We start from the raw sequence: 22142 nt of genomic DNA on the forward strand, positions 1-22142 counted from the left end.
TAAATGCATTCTTTGTTGACCTGTTCACATCATCAAGTGACAAGGATCGCATTGCAACCATTTGAATTCAGGGCAGGCATTTATTGTTCATGTTACTTGTCTGTGACCTTTTTAGGTTTCTTTCTAGAGAACAAGCTTGTCTTCTTGATGCTTAAGTTAAATCAAGGTGCTAGAGTTTTCCCATAAAGAAAGTATTGCTTAATTGTATCCTCCTACATTAATTTAAAAAAACAAAATACATGCATTCATCAAAAAGTCCAAAGAAGGCCAAGAGTGGTGGCTCATGCCTATAATCATAGCACCTTGGGAGGCTGAGGTAGTAGGAGGCTAAGAGTTCAAGAACAGCCTGGGCAAATGAGGCCTGTCTCTACAAAAACAAACAAAAAATTCCAAAGAAAGCAAAAAAATCACTTGCATGCTCACCACCTGAGATCAATATTGCTTGCATTTCCTGACTGTTATTTACCTTACACTATGCGAAGCATTTAACATTTATTAGCTTATTTACTCCTTAAAACAGTTCTTTAAGGGAAGTGTTTATAGAATTACATAACTTTCTCAAAACTTTATAACTAGGCCCAAGCACAGTGGCTCATGCCTATAATCACAGCACTTTGAGAGGCCAAGGTAGGAGGATTACTTGAGGCTAGGAATTCCACTCTAGTCCAGGCAACAAAGTTAAAAATTTGCCAGGCTTAGTGGCGTGTGCTTGTAGTCCTAGCTATTTAGGACACTGAGATGAGAGGATCACTTGAGCCTAGGAGTATAAGGTTCTAGCCTAGCCAATAGAGTGAGACTTTCCTCTCTAAAAACATTAAAAATTCCCAGCCTGAGCAAGAGTGAAACCCCATCTCTAAAAATAGCCTGGCATTGTGGTGGGTGCCTGTAGTCCCAGCTACTCGGGAGGCTAAAGCAGGAGGATGGCTTGAGCCCAAGAGTTTGAGGTTGCTGGGAGCACTCAACCCCAGGGCAACTGAGTGAGACTCTGTCTCAAAACAAACACACAGAATTTAAAAAGAAGATTTGGTAGCTGGTAAATTCAAACTCACACTATTAAACACTAAAATTCATGCTTTTAACAATAACTTTGCACAGGGCCCCAAAGTCTCTTCTTTGCATATGTGCATGTACAAAGATAAAAGTAAGTCATTCTTCTGTTTAGTGCTTTTTCACTCAGCAGTGTACGCTGAATATCTTTCTATATCTAAATGCTTAGAGGCTTACTGACATTGTTTTTGTAGAGACAGAGTCTCACTGTACCGCCCTCGGGTAGAGTGCCGTGGCGTCAGACGGCTCACAGCAACCTCTAACTCTTGGGCTTAGGCGATCTCAGCCTCCCGAGCAGCTGGGACTATAGGCGCCCACCACAACACCCAGCTATTTTTTTATTGCGGTTTGGCCGGGGCTAGGTTTGAACCCGCCACCCTTGGCATATGGGGCCGGCGCCCTACTCACTGAGCCACAGGCGCCACCCGGCTTACTGATATTTTTAATGACTCCATAGTTTAGATGTGCCATAATCTAACCAATCCATTATTGTCGAGTGAGTAAGTGTTCAGAGATGGTGCTGTGATAAATATAAACAGGTACATATACCTTTGCACATGTATTCATATGTAAATGTGTCAGTTATTCCGTTTTGTCCTTGATATAATTCTAAGTGGCAAGTGCAGTGGCTCACCTCTGTAATCTTGACACTTTGAGGGGCTGAGGTGGAAAGATCGCCTGAGGCCAGGATTTTGAGACCAACCTGTGTAACAGTGACAACCCCCACGTCTACAAAAACTGAAACAAAACAAAACAACAAAATTTAGCTGCGCATGGTGGCATGTGTCTGTGGACCCAGCTACTCCTGAGGCTGAGGTAGGAGGACTGGAGTCCAAGAGTCCAAGAGTCTGAGGCTACAGTGAGCTATGATCATGCCATTGCACTCCATCCCTAACAGAGTGAGACCTTGTCTCCAAAAAAAAAAGAAAACAAGAAATTAAATTTCTATTTCAAGGGGGTATTCAGATTTAAAGTTTTGATATTGATTGCCCAGCTGCCCTCAAATAGTGCCAGTTTGAGATGTCATGGCTCTTCATGTCCTTACATGTAAGGGGCATTTTGAAACTTTAGACAGCTCATACAACTATTTGGCTCATAGAAAAGATGACATTATGTTTATAAACAGTCCTTGTAACAGTAGAATATATTTTATTAGTCTGTTATTTTGCCGTCTTTCCTCTGAATGCCTTTGAGAGCTGAAACTGTATGACTTGCTGCATTGACATTAGAAAAGAAAGTTAGATTCTGGCCGGGCATGGTACTCACGCCTGTAATCCTAGCATTCTGGGAGGCTGAGGCAGGTGGATTGCTAGAGCTCAGGACTTTAGAGACCTACCTGAGGAAGAGTCAGACCCTGTCTCTACTAAAAAAAAAAAAAAGAAAGAAAGAAAGAAAAATTAGCCAGGCATTGAAATGGCTGCCTGTGGTTCCAGCTACTTGGGAGGCTAAGGCAAGAGGATTGCTTGAGCCCAGGGATTTGAGATTGCTCATGCCCACCATGCATTCTACTCAGGGCAACAGAGTAAGACTCCATCTGAAAAAAAAAAAAAAAAGAAAGAAAGTTGAAAATTCCATTTCCTTTGGATCTTATAGAAAGAAGTTTCTTTATGAAGCTTCATCATAAATTTGGGACAAACAGTTAAAACATTTTTATTACTTTGTATTCATCGTGGTCAGCAAAAGTGGATAGATGGAACGGGAAAATTAGGTTCTTTTTTTTTTTTTTGAAGGCAAGTGCAAAACCAAGTTTATTGGAGAAGAGAAAGATAGGTTTACAGAGTAAGAAAGTTTACAAAGCAGAATGCATTCGCCATAGACAGTGAACAGGCATCATTGTCAGGACAAGTAGACAAAGGCCAGGAAAAATGAGTTTAAGGCTTGGATTAGTTTACTTAATTTCACAAAACTTTTTACCTCTTTTTTTCCCTTAATTTTTTGACTAGGAAATATAGTCACATGATTCAAAATTCAAGGGTTTGCAATGAAAAGTCTCCCTTATACCCTTGGCCTTCACTCGCCCACCTAGCTCTTTAGGGAAAGCCAGAGTTGTTATACAGCAATCATTGTTTTTTGGCTCTTGCGCATCCCTCCAAATATGTTTTATGTACATATAAGTAAATGTAGAACTATTCCCTTAACACAAATAACATGTCCTTTTGAAAGTTTTGAATGGCAGTAAGTATTACTTTTCAAGTGGAGATGGATAATCTTGTTTTGAAAAGTTTGTAACTCACATTATGATAAGTGGCCTTTACAGGAACCCGAGACCTAGAATTGGAATCCCTCTCTTAGTGTGGTTCAGGGATTGCAAACAAGGAGTCCTAATAACTTCAAAACCAATTAGTAACAATTGTGAAAGAGAGTAGTGTTGATGGTGATGAGGTGGATACGGAGTAAAAACAGCTACTTCCTTAGAGAGACTCTAGCTCAGGGAATTGGTTTAGGCTGGCTAATAGGGAGTCACTTTTATGTTCTTGCTGAAGTGTTGCAGTGCTCTTCTGATGGCTGATGTTCAGGCTGCATTTCAGATACTGAGTCCTTGAACTCTCTGCCAGCCAGATGGCAGGTGGTTGCCTGGTCTGATCTTAGAGGATCTTGCTTTGGACTGCAGCGATCAGAGATGCATCAGTGTACCTGCTGTGTGCCCCAGACTGCTCCTCCTTGCTGGGTTACTCCTGGGGAATTTCCAGATGTTTATTTTTTCCCATGTGGAGATACCACATGCTCATTAAAGAGAATTTGGAAAATACAGAATTGTTGAAAGAGCAGGGGAAATCACCTATGCTATCACCCAAAATAGACCACTTTTGATGTTTTGGTGTGTGTTTTTTTAAGTGGTATAATTGTGATCACATGAAGTCATTCAATTTTGTGAATTGCTTTTTTTCATCTATGATAAGCATTCTCCGTGTCATTACAGAGCCTTGGTAAATGTCATTTAAAAAGATGGACTAGAGGGTGGCACCTGTGGCTCAAGGAGTAGGGTGCCAGTCCCACATGCCGGAGGTGGCAGGTTCAAACCCAGCCCCGGGCCAAAAACCACAAAAAAAAAAAAAGTAGAAAAAGATGGACTAGAATGGCAGGCCTCTCTTCATCAGACATGTTTGTGTACATGAATTTGGTCATAGACAAGAGATCCTGGGTGTGAGGCATCAGGGAGTGGGGTTGGGGAGGATTGGAGAGCCCAGGCTCAGCAGAAGGGCACTGTTGCTCAGCTCCCATTGCTGCCACCTGGGGCTCAAGTCAGGACCTGTCAGATATTCCCATTCTTCCAGAGAAGCAGGAAAAAGTTTTTTGTTTGTTTGTTTGTTTTTGAGATAGCATCTCACTTAGTCGTCCTGGAGTTGAGTGCCATGGCATCATAGCTTAATAGCTCACAGCAACCTCAAATTCTTGGGCTCAAGTGATTCTCTTGCCTCAGCCTCCCAAGTAGCTGGGACTATAGGCGCCCACCACAACGACTGGTTTTTAGAAATGGGGTCTTTCACTTGCTCAGGTTGGTCTTGAATTCCTGAACTCAAGCAGTCCGCCCTCCTTTGCCTCGCAGAGTGCTGGGATTATAGGCGTGCGCCACTGTGTATGGCCCTGTTGTTTTTTAAATTTAAAAAATTTTAGAGAATAATACGGGAAATAGCCAGAATTGATAGTTGCTAACACTCTGTCCTGTGTGCTTCAGATCCTTTCCCCCTGTTTTTTGTTTTGCAAAAAAGAAATATTAAAATATTAGCTCGGTGCCTATAGCTCAGCGGCTAGAGCACCAGCCACATACACTGGAGGTTGCGGGTTTGAACCCGACCCAGGCCTGCCAAACAACAATGACAATTACAACCAAAAATTTGCTGGATGTTGTGGCAGGTGCCTGTAGTCCTAGCTACTTGGGAGGCTGAGGCAAGAAAAGTCACTTAAACCCAAGAGTTTGAGGTTGCTGTGAGCCGTGACACCACGGCACTCTACGAGGGTGACATGGTGAGACTCTGTCCCAAATTAAAAAAAAAAAGAAAGAAAGAAATATTAAAATATTACAAATAAAGTTGAAATATCCTTCCCATCACTAGTCCCCTTTTCCATACTTGCTGATGACCAATTTGGCAGTCACTATCACAAATTGTTGTATATCCTTCCATCCTATTATTTTTTTCAAGATAGAGTCTCACTATGTCGCCCTCAGTAGAGTGCTAAGGCGTCACAGCTCACAGCAACTCAAACTCTTGGTCTTAAGCAATTCTCTTGCCTCAGCCTCCCGAGTAGCTGGGAGTACAGGCTCTCTCCACAGCGTCCAGCTATTTTTTGTTTGCAATTGTCATTGTTGTTTAGCAGGCCTGGGCTGGGCTTGAACCCACCAGCCTTGGTGTATGTGGCTGGTGCCCTACTCACTGAGCTATGGGCGCCACCCTTCTATCCTATTTTTTATACTCATACATACATAAATGTGAATCTATGGGCACCATATCGTTTTATAAGTTTCTAATCATAATTATCACTGTGCAACTTGGTTGTTCACGCAACCTGTAAATATTTATCCACGTTAATACATATAACTCTAATTCAGAAATTGGCAAACTTTTTCTGTAAAAGGCCAGGCTATTTTCAGTGTTTTTAAAATTTGTTTTGAGTTAGGGTCTTTCTCTGTTATCTGGGGTAGAGTACAGTGGCATGACATAGCTCACTGGGACCTCAAACTCTTGGTATCAAGTGATCCTCCGCATCAGCCTCCTGAGCTGGGACTATAGTACATGTCACCATGCCTGGCTAATTTTGGGGGTGGGTTATTTTTTTTTATTTGTAGTAACAGAGTCTCTGGTGCTCAGGCTGGTCTTTTTTTTTTTTTCTTGAGACAGTTTCACTTTGTTATCCCTGGTAGAGTGCCATTGCGTCATAGCTCACAGCAATCTCAGACTCTTGGGCTCAAGTGATTCTCTTTGAAGAAGAGAATCTTCTGAATCACTGAAGAAGAGAATCTCTGCCTTGGGAGTAGCTGGGACTACAAGCACCCATCACGATGCCTGGCTATTTTTTAGAGACGGAGTCTCTTTCTCTAGCTCAGGCTGGTCTTTAACTCGTAAGCTTAGGCAATTTGCCCACCTCAGCCTCCTGGAATGCTGGGATTACAGGCATGAACCACTGTGCCCCACCTTTTCAGGCTGGTCTTGAATTCCTGGGTTCAAGTGATCCTCTCATCTTGGCCTCCCAAAAAGCTGGGATTACGTGGATTTTGTGAGCCATATTGTCTCCATTGCAACTATTTAACTCTGCCATTAATGCAGAGTGTTATCTATTGGACTAATTAAATTAGTCCAATAGATAACACATAAACAAAAGGGTAGAACTGTTCTGTTCCCGTGTGCTTTATTTACAAAACCAGGGGTGGGCTGTATTTGGATCCTGGGCCGTAGTTTGCTGACCCTGCTCTAATTTATTTCTTATAATTACTGAATGGCATGTTGTCTGGTATATAATTCTACCATATTTTACTTTCCAATTCTCTTGTAAATGGATGGTTAGGTTGTTTTTAGTTTTTATGTTGTAACAGTGCTACATGCAGCGTCCTTGTCTGTTTCTTTGGGCAGAGATTTTCACCAGGACATGCGTGTGTCTGTGTGTGTAATAGAAATGGAATTGCTGAGGGTTTGTTGTTGTTGTTTTAAATACCAGGTGGGCCAAATAAAATGTTTCGGGTAGAATGTGACCAGCTGTTACTTCTGTCTTAGAATCTCCATAGGAAGCCAGTAGTTTCTGAGAATCCAATCCACACTTAGTTCTAGACTGTTCCGGTAAGACTCCATGACAACGTGAAAGAGTTGGAGAATGGTCTGGAAGAGTGTGGCTACCATGAGAAATGTGCAGCTAATTTCTCAGCGGACAAAAGAAAGGTTGGAGGAAAACTCGATTTTTCATGTGTAATAGCTATTCAAACAGTAGGAGTTAACACTGAATGATAAGTTCTAGTAGAAAAGGTATTCACATGAAGGTGATGAGCTGCTGACCTGTGCTTCCTTCTTTCCTGGCAACGCTGTGAATTCCTTTAAAGATTTATCACTCAGTAATTAGACCCACTAGGAGAAGAATAAGGAAGGTAATAAAAGAGTATCAGGGCATCCTTCCAAGAAAACTCTTTCCTTTGAGGAGAATAAGATTTTAAGCCTTAGTGGCAGGAAATTAAATTAGTCCATTTTCCTGAAATAATATGTCAATAATACTTGACTGGTTCAGTCTAGCTGGATGTGTTCAGAAAAGAAATGGTGTCCTGTGTTCAGAGTTGAAGAGATTTAATTAAGGGGACTCATGCTTTGGGAATTCTGTTCTTTTTAGAGATTTTTAAGATTAATGTAGGTCATTGTCATTCTTTTGTTTTTATCATTTTGGAGAGCAGCTGTTACAAAGCAGCTGCCAGCCTTCTTTCTTTCCTTCCTCCCTTCTTTCCCGCCCTCCCTTCTTTTTTTTTTCCCCCCCAAATAGGCTTGGGGCCACAATGTTTTGTGAGGTAAAAGTTGGACAGGTCTTTTTTCAGGAGTGAGCAATGCAGAAGAATCAGTCCTCTCCCCGACCTAACTCCCTGCCCCACCCTATCCTTACGTTTTTCTTACTGGCTGCCCCCTGCTCTGGTGCCCTGCTGCAGAGGCCTCCACAGAAGAGGCTCAGGGGGCTGGGATTTTCACTTTGCAGTTAGATCAGCTTTGGCAGATCTCTTGGAAGGAGAGGCAGGCTGTATTGTAGGGGCCATTCTCCTTGAAATGAAAAGGAGACGCAGTAAACTGGCCATTCTAACATGTCTCTTTTTTCCCATCTGACAAAACTCTGATAGCATCTAAGGTGATGAATGAACCAAAGGACTGCCTTATACATTACGTGGCTTGATATTTAGTTCTTATTAAACATCAATTAGGTATTTAAATCCCAATTTAATCTAATTCTTTTTAGAATGATGGCTTCAAATTATTTTAGTGGTTTTTTAGTGCATAACACCTCTTAGTCTCATGATCATCCATAGGAAGGAGAATGACCTATTTTTACAGGTTTTACAGAAAATAAATTCAGAGAAACCAAGAAGTCTTCTGGTTCTTCATTCTACTTTTTTTTTTTTTGAGACAGAGCCTCAAGCTGTCGCCCTGGGTAGAGTGCCGTAGCATCACAGCTCACAGCAACCTTCAACTCCTGGGCTCAAGCGATTCTCCTGCCTCCGCCTCCCAAGTAGCTGGGACTACAGGCACCCGCCACAATGTCCAGCTATGTGTTTGTTCGCAGCCATCATTGTTGTTTGGCGGGCCCCAGGCTGGATTCGAACCCGGCCAGCTCAGGTGTATGTGGCTGGTGCCTTAGCCGCTTGAGCCATAGGCGCTGAGCCTGATTCTTCATTCTATACAACAATATTTTATTACCTGTAACAACTAGAAGTATGAAAAGTGACTTTTTGTGTTTCTGTGTGCTTAGCAGCAGAGCAGACTGGGGAACACACATACTGGGTAGTAACCACAGCGAATGTGCCCACCGAGGCCGTCACTGCTTCACATTCTCCTACCCTTTTGTTGGCAAGGAGTGGGTCATTCTTAACGACTAAAAAGAATACTGTCGTCGCTATTTTAAAAATCTCTTACAATCACAAATTCATATATCCTTTGATTCAGCGATTCTACTTCTAGGATTTATTCTTACAGACATACTTTCCTACACATGAAATGATTGTATGTCCTAGGTTTTTTACAGCAAAATATCAAAAACAGTTGAAGTGCATTGATTACGGTACATCCATACAGTGGAGTAATATGTATTCTGCTGTCGTAAAGAAAAGACAGTTCTATATTTACTGAGGGCAAACCCTAAGCTAGGCCGTTTAGTAAGAAAAAGCCAGATGCAGGATACTGTGTATTGTAAATAATATGCTGTGTGAAAAGGAAGGGGATAAGTATTATTGATACATATTTATGCTGAGTACAGTGGTTCATACCTATAATCCTAACACTTTGGGAGGCCGAGGCCAGAGGATTATTTGAGCTCAGGAGTTTGCGACCAGCCTGAGCAGGAGTGAGAACCTGTCTTTACTAAAAATAGAAAAATTAGCTGGATGTGGTGAATGTGGCTGTAAGTCCCAGCTACTTGGGAATCTGAGGTAGTAGAATTGCTTGAGTGGAGGAGTTTCAGGTTGCTGTGAGCTGTGATGACCCCACTGCCTTCTAGTCTGGGTGACAGAGTAGGACCCTGTCTCACAAAATCAAATCAAAACAAAACAAAACACATACTTGCTTAGTGCATCAACTACCTCAAGAAGATTAAAAATGTAGTAATGGGTCAGATGCCATTGCTCACACCTGTGATCCCAGCACTTTGAGAGGCTGAGGCTAGAGAATTGCTTATATCCAGGAAGGAGTTCAAGACCAGCCCAAGCAAGATCAAGACCCCATCTCTATAAAAAATAGGAAAAAGGGCTCAGTGCTCATAGCTCAGTGAATAAGGTGCCACCCACATATACTGAAGCTGGTGGGTTTGAGCCCAACCCAAGCCTGCTAAACAACAATGACAACTACAACCAAAAAAAAAAAATAGCTGCGTGTTGTGGTGGGCGCCTGTAGTCCTAGCTACTCAGGAGGCCGAGGCAAGAGAATCGCTTGAGCCCAAGAGTTAGAGGTTGCTGTGAGCTGTGACAATACGGCAGTCTACCGAGGGCAACATAGAAACACTCTCTCTCTCTCTCTCTCTCTCTCTCTCTCTCTATATATATATATATATATGAAAAAGATTTGATGGGTATCCTGGAGAACATCTTGGTGGATACCTATAGTCCCAACTACTTGGTAGCCTGAGATAGGGGGATCACTTGAACCCAGGAATTTGAGGTTGCTGTGAGCTGGGACGACATCATTCAGAAAGAAAAATCTAATGCTTGTCTGTGGGTAGGGGAACAGGGTGGCTGGAGAACAGGTCAGGAAGAGAGTCCTGTCACCACAGGGCCTTTTAATCAAGAATCATGAGAATTGGCTTGGCACCTATAGCACAGTGGTTATGGAGCTGACCACATGCACCGAGGCTGGCGGGTTTGAACCCAGCCCGGGCCAGCTAAACAACAATGACAGCTGCAACAACAATAACCAAATAGCTGGGTGTTGTGGTGGGCGCCTGTAGTCCCAGCTACTTGGGAGGCTGAGGCAAGAGAATCGCTTAAGCCCAAGAGTTAGAGGTTGCTGTGAGCTGTGATGCCATGGCACTCTACTAAGGGCGACATAGTGAGACACTGTCTCAAAAAAAAACAAAAAACCATGTGAATTACCTATTTTTAAAAATCTCCACACTAGATTTTCAGGAGTTTGAGGTTCTTATATGTACCTCTTTATTCCAACCTGCTCCTTCCCTACACTTCCCAGATGACTCTCTGACTCATTTTTCTGCTCTCTGAGTTTTCTTGCACTTAGTAAAGTTCTCTCTTTTTTGTTCTTGCTTTAAAAAATGTTAACACCTCTTTTCTTGTTTGCATTCACATTCTATCAAATTTATTGATTAAATAAGTGCTTTCTATGTAATGCATTATACCACATCCTTATTTATTTGAATGCATTTTGCACAGGCTGGTTTTTGTTGGTGATTTTAGAACTGAAAAACATCAGCAGCACAAATGAGGAAATACAAACAGTACAAATGAGTATACAGCAAAAAATGTTTCTCTCTCTTCAGACCTCTGGGTCCCCTAGGCTCATAGTTCTCCTGCCGAGGCTGCCACTGCTACCATTTTACATGTTTACTTCTAATAATCTTGGATGCACAGCAAATGTGTATCATGCATAGAACCCTCTTTTTGTATGTATTTACTTAAAAAAAAAAAAGACTATTTTTAGGGAAGTTTTAGGTTCACAGCAAAATTAACAGAAAGTACATAGATTTCCCTTATGCACCTCCACACATGGACAGCTTCCTTCATTATCAATATCCCCCACCACAGTGCACAGTTACTACAAGTGACAAACCTACATTGACACATCATTATCACCCAAAGGCTGTAAATTGCGTTAAGATTCAATCCTGGTGTTATGGCCCCATTTTACTCTCTGTGCGCTTTGCGTACTGTTCATCACCTTATTTTTCTCTTTAACAACGTATCTTAGTATAGGATTATATTTAGATTACCATGTCCTTTCTAATAACTACATAGGGTTCCACTGCCTATATATTCAATATATTATTTCTTTCTTTTTTTTTTTTTTTTAGAGACAGAGTCTCACTTTGTCGCCCTCAGTAGCGTCACAGCTCACAGCAACCTCCAGCTCTTGGGCTTAGGTGGTTCTCTTGCATCAGCCTCCCGAGTAGCTGGGACTACAGGCGCCCACCACAATGCCTGGCTATTTTTTTGTTGCAATTTGGCTGGGGCCGGGTTTGAACCCACCACCCTCGGTATATGGGGCTGTCACCCTACTCACTGAGCCACAGGCACTGCCCTATTTATTTATTTTTATTTGTGTTTTGTTTTGGGGGGGGGGGTTTGAGACAGAGCCTCAAGCTGTCGCCCTGGGTAGGGTGCCATGGCCTCACAGCTCACAGCAACCGCCAAATCCTGGGCTCAAGCGATTCTCCTGCCTCCGTCTCCCAAGTAGCTGGGACTACAGGCACCTGCCACAATGCCCAGCTATTTTTTTTTGGTTGGAGCCGTCATTGTTTTTTTTTTTTTTTGTAGAGACAGAGTTTCACTTTATTGCCCTCGGTAGAGTGCCGTGGCGTCACACAGCTCACAGCAACTTCCAACTCCTGGGCTTAGGCGATTCTCCCGCCTCAGCCTCCCGAGTAGCTGGGACTACAGGCGCCTGCCACAACGCCCGGCTATTTTTTTGTTGCAGTTTGGCCAGGGCTGGGTTTGAACCCGCCACCCTCGGTATATGGGGCCGGCACCCTGCTCACTGAGCCACAGGCGCCTCCCGCAGCCGTCATTGTTATTTGGTGGGCCTGAGCTGGATTCAAACCCACCAGCTCAGGTGTATGTGGCTGGCGCATTAGCTGCTTGAGCCACAGGCGCCGAGCCTGTTTTTTTTTTTTTGTTTGTTTTGTTTTTATTAAATCATAGCTGTGTACATTGATGCAATCATGGGGTACAATGTGCTGGTTTTATATACAATTTGAAATATTTTCATCAAACTGGTTAGCATAGCCTTCATGGCATTTTCTTAGTTATTGTGTTAAGACATTTATATTCTACATTCAGTAAGTTTCACGTGTACCCTTGTAAGATGCACCGTACGTGTGGTCCCACCAATTACCCTCACTCCACTCATTCTCCCCCCTCCCCTCTCCCCTTCCCCGTATTCTTAGGCTATAATTGGGTTATAGCTTTTATATGAAAGCTATAAATTGGTTTCATAGTAGGGCTGAGTACATTGGATACTTTTTCTTCCATTCTTGAGATAACTTTGCTAAAAAGAATATTTTCCAGCTCCATCCTTGTAAACACGAAAGAGGTAAAGTCTCCATCTTTCTTTAAGGCTACATAATATTCCATGGTGTACATATACCACAATTTATTAATCCATTTGTGGGTCCATGGGCACTTGGGCTTCTTCCATGATTTAGCAATTATGAATTGGGCTGCAATAAACATTCTGGTACAAATATCTTTGTTATAATATGATTTTTGGTCTTCTGGATATATACCCAGTAGAGGAATTGTAGGATTGAATGGCAGGTCTATTTTTAAACTTTTTAGATCTCTAACTGTTCTCCAAACATCTTTCCAAAAGGAACATATTAGTTTGCATTCCCACCAGCAGTGTAGAAGTGTTCCCTTTTCTCTACATCCACGCCAACATCTCTGGTTTTGGGATTTTGTGATGTCGGCTAATCTTATTGGAGTTAGATGATATCTCAGAGTAGTTTTGATTTGCATTTCTCTGATGATTAAGGATGATGAGCTTTTTTTCATATGTCTGTAGGCCGTGTGCCTATCTTCAGAGAAGTTTCTCTTCAAGTCCCTTGTCCAGCCTGAGATGGGATTACTTGTTGTTTTCTTGCTAATACGTTTGAGTTATCTGTGGATTCTGGTTATTAAACCTTTGTCGGAGACATAACCTGCAAATATCTTCTCCCATTCTGAGGGCTGTTTGCTTGCTTTACTTACTGTGTTCTTGGCTGTGCAGCTTTTTAGTTTGATCAGGTCCCAGTAGTGTGTTTTTGATGCTGCTTCAATTGCCTGGGGGTCCTCCTCATAAAATACTCACCCAGGCCAATTTCTTCAAGAGTTTTCCCTGCACTTTCTTCTAGTACTTTTATAGTTTCATGTCTTAAGTTTAAATCTTTAATCCAGTGAGAGTCTACCTTTGTTAATGGTGAAAGGTTGGGTCCAGTTTCAGTCTTCTACAGATTGCCAGCCAGTTAACACAACACCATTTGTTAAATAGGGAATCTTTTCCCCACTGAATGCTTTTAATTGGCTTGTCAAAGATCAAATAACAGTAAGTAGCTGGGTTGTTGGGGGTTTTTTTTTTGAGACAGAGTCTCACTATGCTGCCCTCAGGAGAGTGCTGTGATGTCACAGCTCATAGCAACCTCAAACTCTTGGACTTAAGTGATCCTCTTGCCTCAGCCTCCCAAGTAGCTGGGACTACAGGCACCTGCTTCAATGCCTGGCTATTTTTGTTGTTGTTGCAGTTGTTGTTTGAACCCTCCTGCCTCAGTGCCCTGAGCTACGGACACTGAGCCTCAACTTATAATTTAATCAGTCTCCTCTTAATGGGAATTGGTGTTGTCCACAGTCTATTGCTACCATAATATATCCATGTATATATGTCTTTATATGAGACATTTATCTATTGGGTAAGTTCTTAGAAATACATTTGCTAGGTCAGAATATAAGTACATTTCAAGTTTTGATAGATACCGAAGAACTTGTGTAAATTGACCACCCAAGGGACTGTAACAATCTGGTCAACATGCAGAGATAGTCAACAAAGGAATTAAGCCTACTGTATATTTAGTCTATGTGGTTACATGTCTTGTCTGTGAAAATTAAGTCAACTGCCAGGCACTGTGGCTCACACTTGTAATCCTAGCACTCTGGGAGGCCGAGGCAGGTGGTTTGTCCTGCACTCACAGGTTCGAGACCAGCTTGAGCCAGAGCGAGATCTTCTTTCTAAAAACAGCTGGGCATTGTGACAGGTACCTGTAGTCCCAGCTACTTGGGAGGTTGAGACAAGAGAATCACTTGAGCCCAAGAATCTAAGGTTGCTGTGAGCTGTGACGTTACAGCACTCTATGCAGGTTGAGAAAGTGAGACTTTGTCTCAAAAAAAAAAGAGAGAAAGAAAAAGAAAATAACTTAAGAAGGTGGTCAGTATAAGGAGGGGGCTGACTATGGAGGTTCTAATATAGTTCCAAATTGTTCTATCCAGAGGTTATATTATATCAATAGTGTATAAGATCACCCAGGCTTTTAAAAGATTTCCAGTGGCCTCAGCCTCAGTATTGATGAGGGGAGAACAAGCTAGGAACATTATTGGTTGACAGTTTTGTTTTGTTTTTAACCACTGAAGCTGGTAAGGTCCTGTGAGGAAATACACAATGTATATCGTTATTAATTATAGCTGTCAATAGGTTAGCAAGATGAGATGGCTTGGGTGCGTCAGCTTCTGTCAAGCAGCCCCCAGTGACAGCTATACTGTACTTACTTACTTTTGCTTTATTTCTAGGACCTTAGCATCCCGAGACAGTTTGGATTCATAGCCCTCAAGAGTGATTCAGTCCGAGCTCATCATGTCAAAGTTGAAAAGCTCAGAGTCAGTCAGGGTGGTGGTTCGCTGTCGACCCATGAATGGCAAGGAGAAGGCTGCTTCATATGACAAGGTGGTTGATGTGGATGTGAAGCTGGGACAGGTGTCTGTGAAGAACCCCAAAGGAACAGCCAATGAAATGCCCAAGACCTTCACGTTTGATGCAGTCTATGACTGGAATGCCAAGCAGTTTGAACTCTACGATGAGACGTTCCGACCGCTCGTGGACTCTGTCCTGCAAGGTTTCAATGGGACAATTTTTGCCTATGGACAAACTGGGACTGGGAAAACCTACACAATGGAAGGAGTCCGTGGTGACCCTGAAAAAAGAGGGGTCATTCCTAATTCATTTGATCACATCTTTACCCACATCTCTCGATCCCAGAATCAGCAGTACCTGGTCAGGGCTTCTTACTTAGAGATCTACCAGGAGGAGATCCGAGATCTGCTCTCAAAGGATCAGAGCAAAAGGCTTGAGCTCAAAGAGAGGCCTGACACTGGGGTGTATGTTAAAGACCTGTCTTCCTTTGTCACCAAGAGCGTGAAGGAGATAGAGCACGTGATGAATGTGGGGAACCAGAACCGCTCTGTCGGTGCCACCAACATGAATGAGCACAGCTCACGTTCTCATGCAATTTTTGTCATTACTATCGAGTGCAGCGAGGTGGGCCTCGATGGTGAAAACCATATCCGTGTAGGGAAATTGAACCTCGTGGATCTTGCTGGCAGTGAACGGCAAGCCAAGACTGGCGCACAAGGGGAAAGATTAAAGGAAGCTACCAAGATCAACCTCTCTCTTTCAGCCTTGGGTAATGTCATCTCTGCCCTGGTAGATGGCAAAAGCACTCACATTCCGTATCGGGACTCAAAGCTTACTAGGCTCCTCCAAGATTCCCTCGGGGGGAATGCTAAGACTGTGATGGTGGCCAATGTGGGGCCTGCCTCTTACAATGTAGAAGAGACTCTGACCACTCTGCGATATGCCAACCGTGCCAAAAACATTAAGAACAAACCAAGGGTCAATGAGGACCCTAAGGATGCCCTTCTTCGAGAATTCCAGGAAGAGATTGCTCGGCTCAAGGCCCAGCTGGAAAAACGGTCCATTGGCAGAAGGAAGAGGCGAGACAAGCGGAGGGAAGGTGGTGGCAGTGGTGGGGGTGGGGAAGAGGAGGAGGAGGAGGGAGAAGAGGGTGAGGAGGAAGGGGATGATAAGGATGATTACTGGCGGGAACAACAAGAAAAACTGGAGATTGAGAAGCGGGCCATTGTAGAGGACCACAGCTTGGTTGCAGAGGAGAAGATGAGGCTGCTGAAGGAGAAGGAGAAAAAGATGGAGGATCTGCGGCGGGAGAAGGATGCTGCCGAGATGCTGGGCGCTAAGATCAAGGTACCGTATCCTTCCTTATGCCTGTGCCCCATCAGTGCTTTTCCTTTTACCAAAAAAAAAAAAGATATGAGGGATGATGTCTCTTTTAGTTTTCATTCCCATTAGCTCCATGATATCTACTGCTCAGTAAACCTTTCTGGAACTGAATTGAAATGAAAATGATTTTTTCAAATTTAAAAATGTTAAAAATGGAATTCAGAATAAGAATAATCATGTGCAAGGTCTAAAGAACAGCAATAAAACTAATACCATGCGCCTGTGGCTCAAAGGAGTAGGGTGCTGGCCCCATATTCCGAAGGTGGCGGGTTCAAACCCAGCCCTGGCCAAAACTGCGGAAAAAAAAACCTAACACCATGTACTTTCTGAATGTAAGAACTTGGGTGGCGCCTGTGGCTCAAGGAGTAGGTTGCCGGTCCCATATGCCGGAGGTGGCGGGTTCAAACCCAGCCCCGGCCAAAAACCACACACACACACACAAAAAAGCAGAAAAAAAAAAAAAGAACTTAACAGAGCTCCTATCTTCAGAAGCTCCTGTGGTCCCCTCCACCAGAGATAAGCATCATCCTGAATTATTTGCTGTTTAATGTTTCCTTGCTTTTCTTTATAGTTTTGCCACATACATATAGATCTCTATAAAATGTAGTTTAGTTTCACATATTTTTTTCTTTTATATGAATGGAATCCCACTGCTTAAGTTTGCATTTCTTTGCCCAACAGTATCATCATGTATTATGCTCTTGAGGTCTGCACTGATGCCTGCAGCTGCTTGTTATTACTGTTCTGAGTATTCTGTGGTATTGCATTCTCTTAAGAGTATGGGTTATTTCCACTTTCTGCTGTGAAGGTTCTTGTACTTGGCTCCCAGAGAACATGAAAGTGCACGAGTTTCTTGTCTAGCACCATTAGGTGTGTGCAGCTTCCTCTTCACTAGAGAAGGACAAGTCATTTCTAGAGTAGCCAGTCTCATGCTTACAATCCTAGCATTTTGGGAGGCCAAGGCAAGAGGATCATTTGAAGCCAGGAATTTGAGACCAGCCTACATAATATAGCGAGACCCCCATCTCTACAAAAAGTAGAAAAATTAGACGTGATGGTATGTGCCTGTAGTCCCAGTTACTTGAGAGACTAAAGCAGGAGGATCATTTGAACCCAGGAATTTGAGGTTGCATTGAGCTATGATGATGCCACTGTGCTTTAGTGTGGGCAACTGAGTAAGACTCTGTCTCAAAAAATTAAAAAAACAAAGTATAAAAAAATAATATGGCTGGGCAGATTGAAGCATCTACCAGCAGAGTGTGAGTTCTGGATGCCCCTCATCCTTACAAGCACTTGTATGGCATGGTATCTCAGTGTGGTTTTAGTACGCAGTAGCCTGATTGCACAAGATACAGAAGAGTTTCATTATCCCCCAGACGTCCTCATGCTATTCCCTTGTAGTCAACCCTCTCCCCAGCCTTTAACCCCTGTGTGCTAATGTAGTTCTTTGCATACCCATTTTCCACCCAGTGACTGAGGAGGAGTCTAGAGTGTGGCGGCACCCATTGTCTTGTGTCTTCTTTCTGGCAGCTGTGTCCTGTTCCCTCAAGTGCCTGGACTCAGAACTGCCACTGGGTTTGAATGGCTACTTTGGTGGCCTTGGAGGTTTGAGGATGGCCACTGGGTAGACACAAGCCAGAACTCCTTGGAAGTGTCAGGTTCTGACTTACTGAACTTATGCAAACTTTGATTTCTACTTTAAAGCCTATCTGTGTTTATGATTTAAAAAATGACAAGTTCTCTCTTTCTTGCCTCCTCCTCCCTCACTATGTGAAGCTGTATGTGTGTGTCTGTGACTTCATAGTAGCCCTTTCACAGAGCTACTTCTGAGACCGGGATCTGAAAACCATGAATGTTTGTTCCAGCACTCTTAAGACTTGATGTGAAAATGGAATCGTATACTACACAATTAGGAGGTAACTTTGTTCCAGGGAGGAGCTTACTGGGCGACACCATGTGTCGAGTGCACATCATCTCTCTTCACTACTGTACTCAAAATGTGACTGGGTGTGCCCACCTTTGATTTGCCTACTGTTTTTTAGGATCACATCTGTTATTCAAGCATAAGAATGCCTAGAGTCTCTGAACAACCTCTTAGAGGAGGTTGAACTCTCAGAAGCAAAGTATGGCAAGATTCAGCATTACCTCAAGGTCACTGCATCTCTTTCATAAAAGTATTTTAAAGTACATGTATGGAGAATGACATTACTTCTGTCTGTCTCAATCCCTGGACGCTGTAAAATCATAGAACAAAAGAATGTTAGAGCTGGAAGGGGTGTGTGTGTAGTAGGTTAGTGATCTAGTTCAACCTCTTCATTTGAGAGAAGAGAAAACAGGCTCAAAGGACTCGCTGAAAGATGGCACTGGGGTTGCAGTGAATGTTGATATTGGTAAGTCCCTTGAGAGGGTGGCACCTGTGTCTCAGTGGTTAAGGCTCTGGCCCCATATACCAAGGGTGGCGGGTTCAAACCCAGCCCTGGCCAAACTGCAACAAAAAAATAGCCTGGCGTTGTAGTGGGCACCTGTAGTCCTAGCTACTTGGGAGGCTGAGGCAAGAGAATCACCTGGGCCCAGGAGTTGGAGGTTGCTGTGAGCCATGTGACACCACGGCACTGTACTGAGAGCGATAAAGTGAGACTCTGTGTCTACAAATAAAAAACAAAAAGTCCCTTGAAAGCAAGGTAATGCCGTTTTGGGGTTCCGTGCTTTTTAGATGTAAATTATCCCCATGGCTTCAGCCCCAAGGTAAATGCTGAAAGCTCCCAATCTGTATACGTAGTCCAGAGCTGTCTCCAGCCATCCAGGCCCAGCAACCTTCTGCCTACTGGACATCTCCACTGAGATGCTGACAGCTACCCAGAGCCACGGTTCCAGCTCTTCAGAGCCCAGTCAGCCCCAAGGCCTCTGGATCCTGCCTTATCAGGGTTTCTTAGACCCAAAACTTTGCCCACCCCTGCTAGGGAGGAGGCCTACACCCTGCAGCAGGCTCCTGTCTGGTCTCTTACCATACTGCCAGCCCTTTTACGGTCATTCTTCCCCTTGCAGGGGAGCAGTATTTCTAAAACACCAATCTGATTGTGTACCCTCATGTACAGTTAAAGAACATGTCAGTGGTTCCTGAGATCCACAGGATCAAGTTTAGTCTCTAACAGGGGTTAGGCCAACTTCATGTATCATCACTTCTTACCCCATCTTCTCAGAAAAAGAGCCTTGTTTTCCTTAATTAGTTCCTGTTTCTTACTTTAGCTCCCTGTGCAGATGGCCCTTCAGACAGGAAGCTTTCTCTGACTCCTTCCAAAAGTCTCAATTCTCCAGTGTACCTCTCCCATTAACGACCGTACTTTCCTCCTGATGGCATCTGACACCATCTGATAAAAGCCTGCTTCCTTGTCTCTGTTCCTCTGTGGACTCTGAGCTTTGTGATTTACACTCAGGGTTACACCCCCAGTACCTGACAGGAGCTGTTTAATATGTTCTAAGCAGGATTATGCTTTGTAGCAACAACAAAAAAAATACAGCAGAACCTCTGTAAGTTGACCACCCACGGGACTGTAACAGACTGGTCAACATGTAGAGGTGGTCACCATAAGGAACCATATGTACATGTGGCTATGAAAATTGGGTCAACTTATGGTCAATGTAGAGGAGTGGTTAATTGTGGAGGTTCTACTGTATTTTGTTAAAGAAAGGTTGAAATTTATCAATGTCTGGAGAAGTTGTGTGTTGAGTATTTATAAGATAGAAACTCTAAAAATGAAGCTGCTCCAGCCCTATGTCAGTAAAGGAAGAGTACAGCTGAGCACAAGATTATTTTTTCCCCAGAGTTTGTCCCTTTGGCTCAGTACTGAGCTCTTTATTTCCTTTATTTCCTGAGGGAAGGAGAGGAGGAAAGGCTCTCCTTCCTTCCTCCCTCCCTCCCTCCCTCCATCCCTTCCTTTCTCCCTCCTTCTCCCTTCTTTTCTCCTTCCTTCCTTCTGTCCCTTCCTTCCTTCCGTTGCCCTGGGTAGAGTGCTATGACATCATAGCTCATGGCAACCTCAAACTCTTGGGACTCAAGTGATCCTCTTGACTCAGCCTCCTGAGTAGCTGGGACTACAGGGGCCCACCACAACATCCAGCTCATTTTTCTATATTTTTAATAGAGACAAGGTTTCTCTCTTGCTTGGGCTGGTCTCGAACTCCTAAGCTCAAGCAATCCACCCAGCTTCCCAGAGTGGTAGGATTACACACATGAGGCCCTGTGCCAACCTGAGCTCTTTATCTTTCATGGGCTTCCATATAGAGTCAGGTTTTGAGGGAGATCATAAAATGGATTTTATTTTGCTTCTCACTCAGGCCATGGAGAGTAAGCTGCTTGTTGGAGGAAAAAATATAGTAGATCATACAAATGAACAACAGAAAATTCTGGAGCAGAAACGGCAGGAAATTGCAGAACAGGTAACTTTTCAATCTTTGGGGAGAGAAAGGAGTGGAATAAGGTATGTTTATGGCACAGTAAATATCTCTTCAAGGGACATGGACACAAGTTATGTCAGTCTCATTCTAGCAGGAGACTCTAATCTGTATTCTTGTATAGACAATCTCCAGGGCAAGCTAATGAACTTTGTGATGTCACTCAGAAACGTCGAGAAAGAGAAATCCAGCAACAGATGGAAAGTCGAGATGAGGAGACTTTGGAACTGAAAGAGACGTATAGCTCATTGCAGCAAGAAGTGGACATCAAGACCAAAAAACTCAAAAAGGTAAAAAGAACAGGCCCCACAAGTGCCTTGACACTTGGGGAAAAGAAAGAAAACTATTCTTTGAATGGACACTGTTCTCACCTACCTCTCCCCCCAGCTCTTCTCCAAGCTTCAGGCGGTGAAGGCTGAGATCCATGACCTCCAAGAAGAGCACATCAAAGAGCGCCAAGAGCTGGAGCAGACTCAGAATGAACTCACCAGGGAGCTGAAACTCAAGTAAGTGTGGACCTTCCATGGGACCCCCAGCCGCTTGCTGGGACACATGTCTGATGACAGGGCCCCTGCCCATTTCTCTCCATCTCACCCCCTACTACCCTATCTTGCATTTATTCCTGAGAAAATCACTTTCCATGTCTGGGCTGGAACTGAATGACTCCATCAGATGACCTCCAAATTCCCTTCCACTCTACCTTCTTGAAGCTTTTAAAGGTTCTGGCCTCTTATCTATTGATAAAAATGAATTGTTTATTAACTTGACTTTTTTATTATTCTGAAAAATTTTTCTAAATAAACACTCACTTTTGTCATCTATTTTTCATAAAAATACTTTAAAGTATTACCTTATGTTACCTCACTCCTGCATACTTATATACATAATCACAATAATATTTTTTAAAAAGCTTCATTGAGACATAATTTACATATGATAGTTCACTTATTTAAAATGTACAAATCAGTATTTTTTAAAATATATTCATGGGTTATGAAATCATCACTATACTCTAATTTTTTTTATTTTTATTTATTTATGTTTTTTGAGACAGAATCTCACCCTGTCGCCCTGGGTAGAGTACTGTGGCATCATACCTCACAGCATCCTCAAACTCTTGGGCTCAAGCAATCTTCTTGCCTCAGCTTCCTGAGTACCTGGGACTATAGGCACCTGCCACAACACCCAGCTATTTTTAATAGAAATGGGATCTTACTCTTGCTCAAGCTGGTCTCCAGTCCTCCTTGGCCTCCCAAAGTGCTAGGATTATAGGTGGGAGCCACCGTGCCCAGCCATTGTAATCTAATTTTAGAACATTTTCCCTCTTCAGAAAACATTAACCCCCCTGTACTAATTAGCAGTCACTCCTCATTACTTCCTCTCCTGACCCAATGTAGCCACTAATCTTTCTATTTCTGTGGATGTGCCTGTTCTGGACAGTTCACATAAATGAACACATACAGTGTGGTCTTTCCTGACTGATGTCTT

At 43.1% G+C, this 22142-nt stretch overlaps 1 protein-coding gene across 1 annotated transcript in view; it reads left to right on the forward strand.

The window, feature by feature from the left end:
* Positions 1–22142, forward strand: part of KIF3B (kinesin family member 3B) — a 58091-nt gene that overhangs the window by 19638 nt on the left and 16311 nt on the right. The window contains exons 2-5 of the mRNA XM_053574205.1: positions 14699–16166; positions 20538–20639; positions 20822–20944; positions 21042–21160. Coding sequence (XP_053430180.1) covers positions 14763–16166; positions 20538–20639; positions 20822–20944; positions 21042–21160 — 1748 coding nt within the window. The 5' untranslated portion in view covers positions 14699–14762. The remainder of the gene's footprint in view (positions 1–14698; positions 16167–20537; positions 20640–20821; positions 20945–21041; positions 21161–22142) is intronic.

Source organism: Nycticebus coucang, chromosome 21, assembly GCF_027406575.1.
Source record: "Nycticebus coucang isolate mNycCou1 chromosome 21, mNycCou1.pri, whole genome shotgun sequence".
In the NCBI taxonomy this organism is placed as follows: domain Eukaryota; kingdom Metazoa; phylum Chordata; class Mammalia; order Primates; family Lorisidae; genus Nycticebus; species Nycticebus coucang.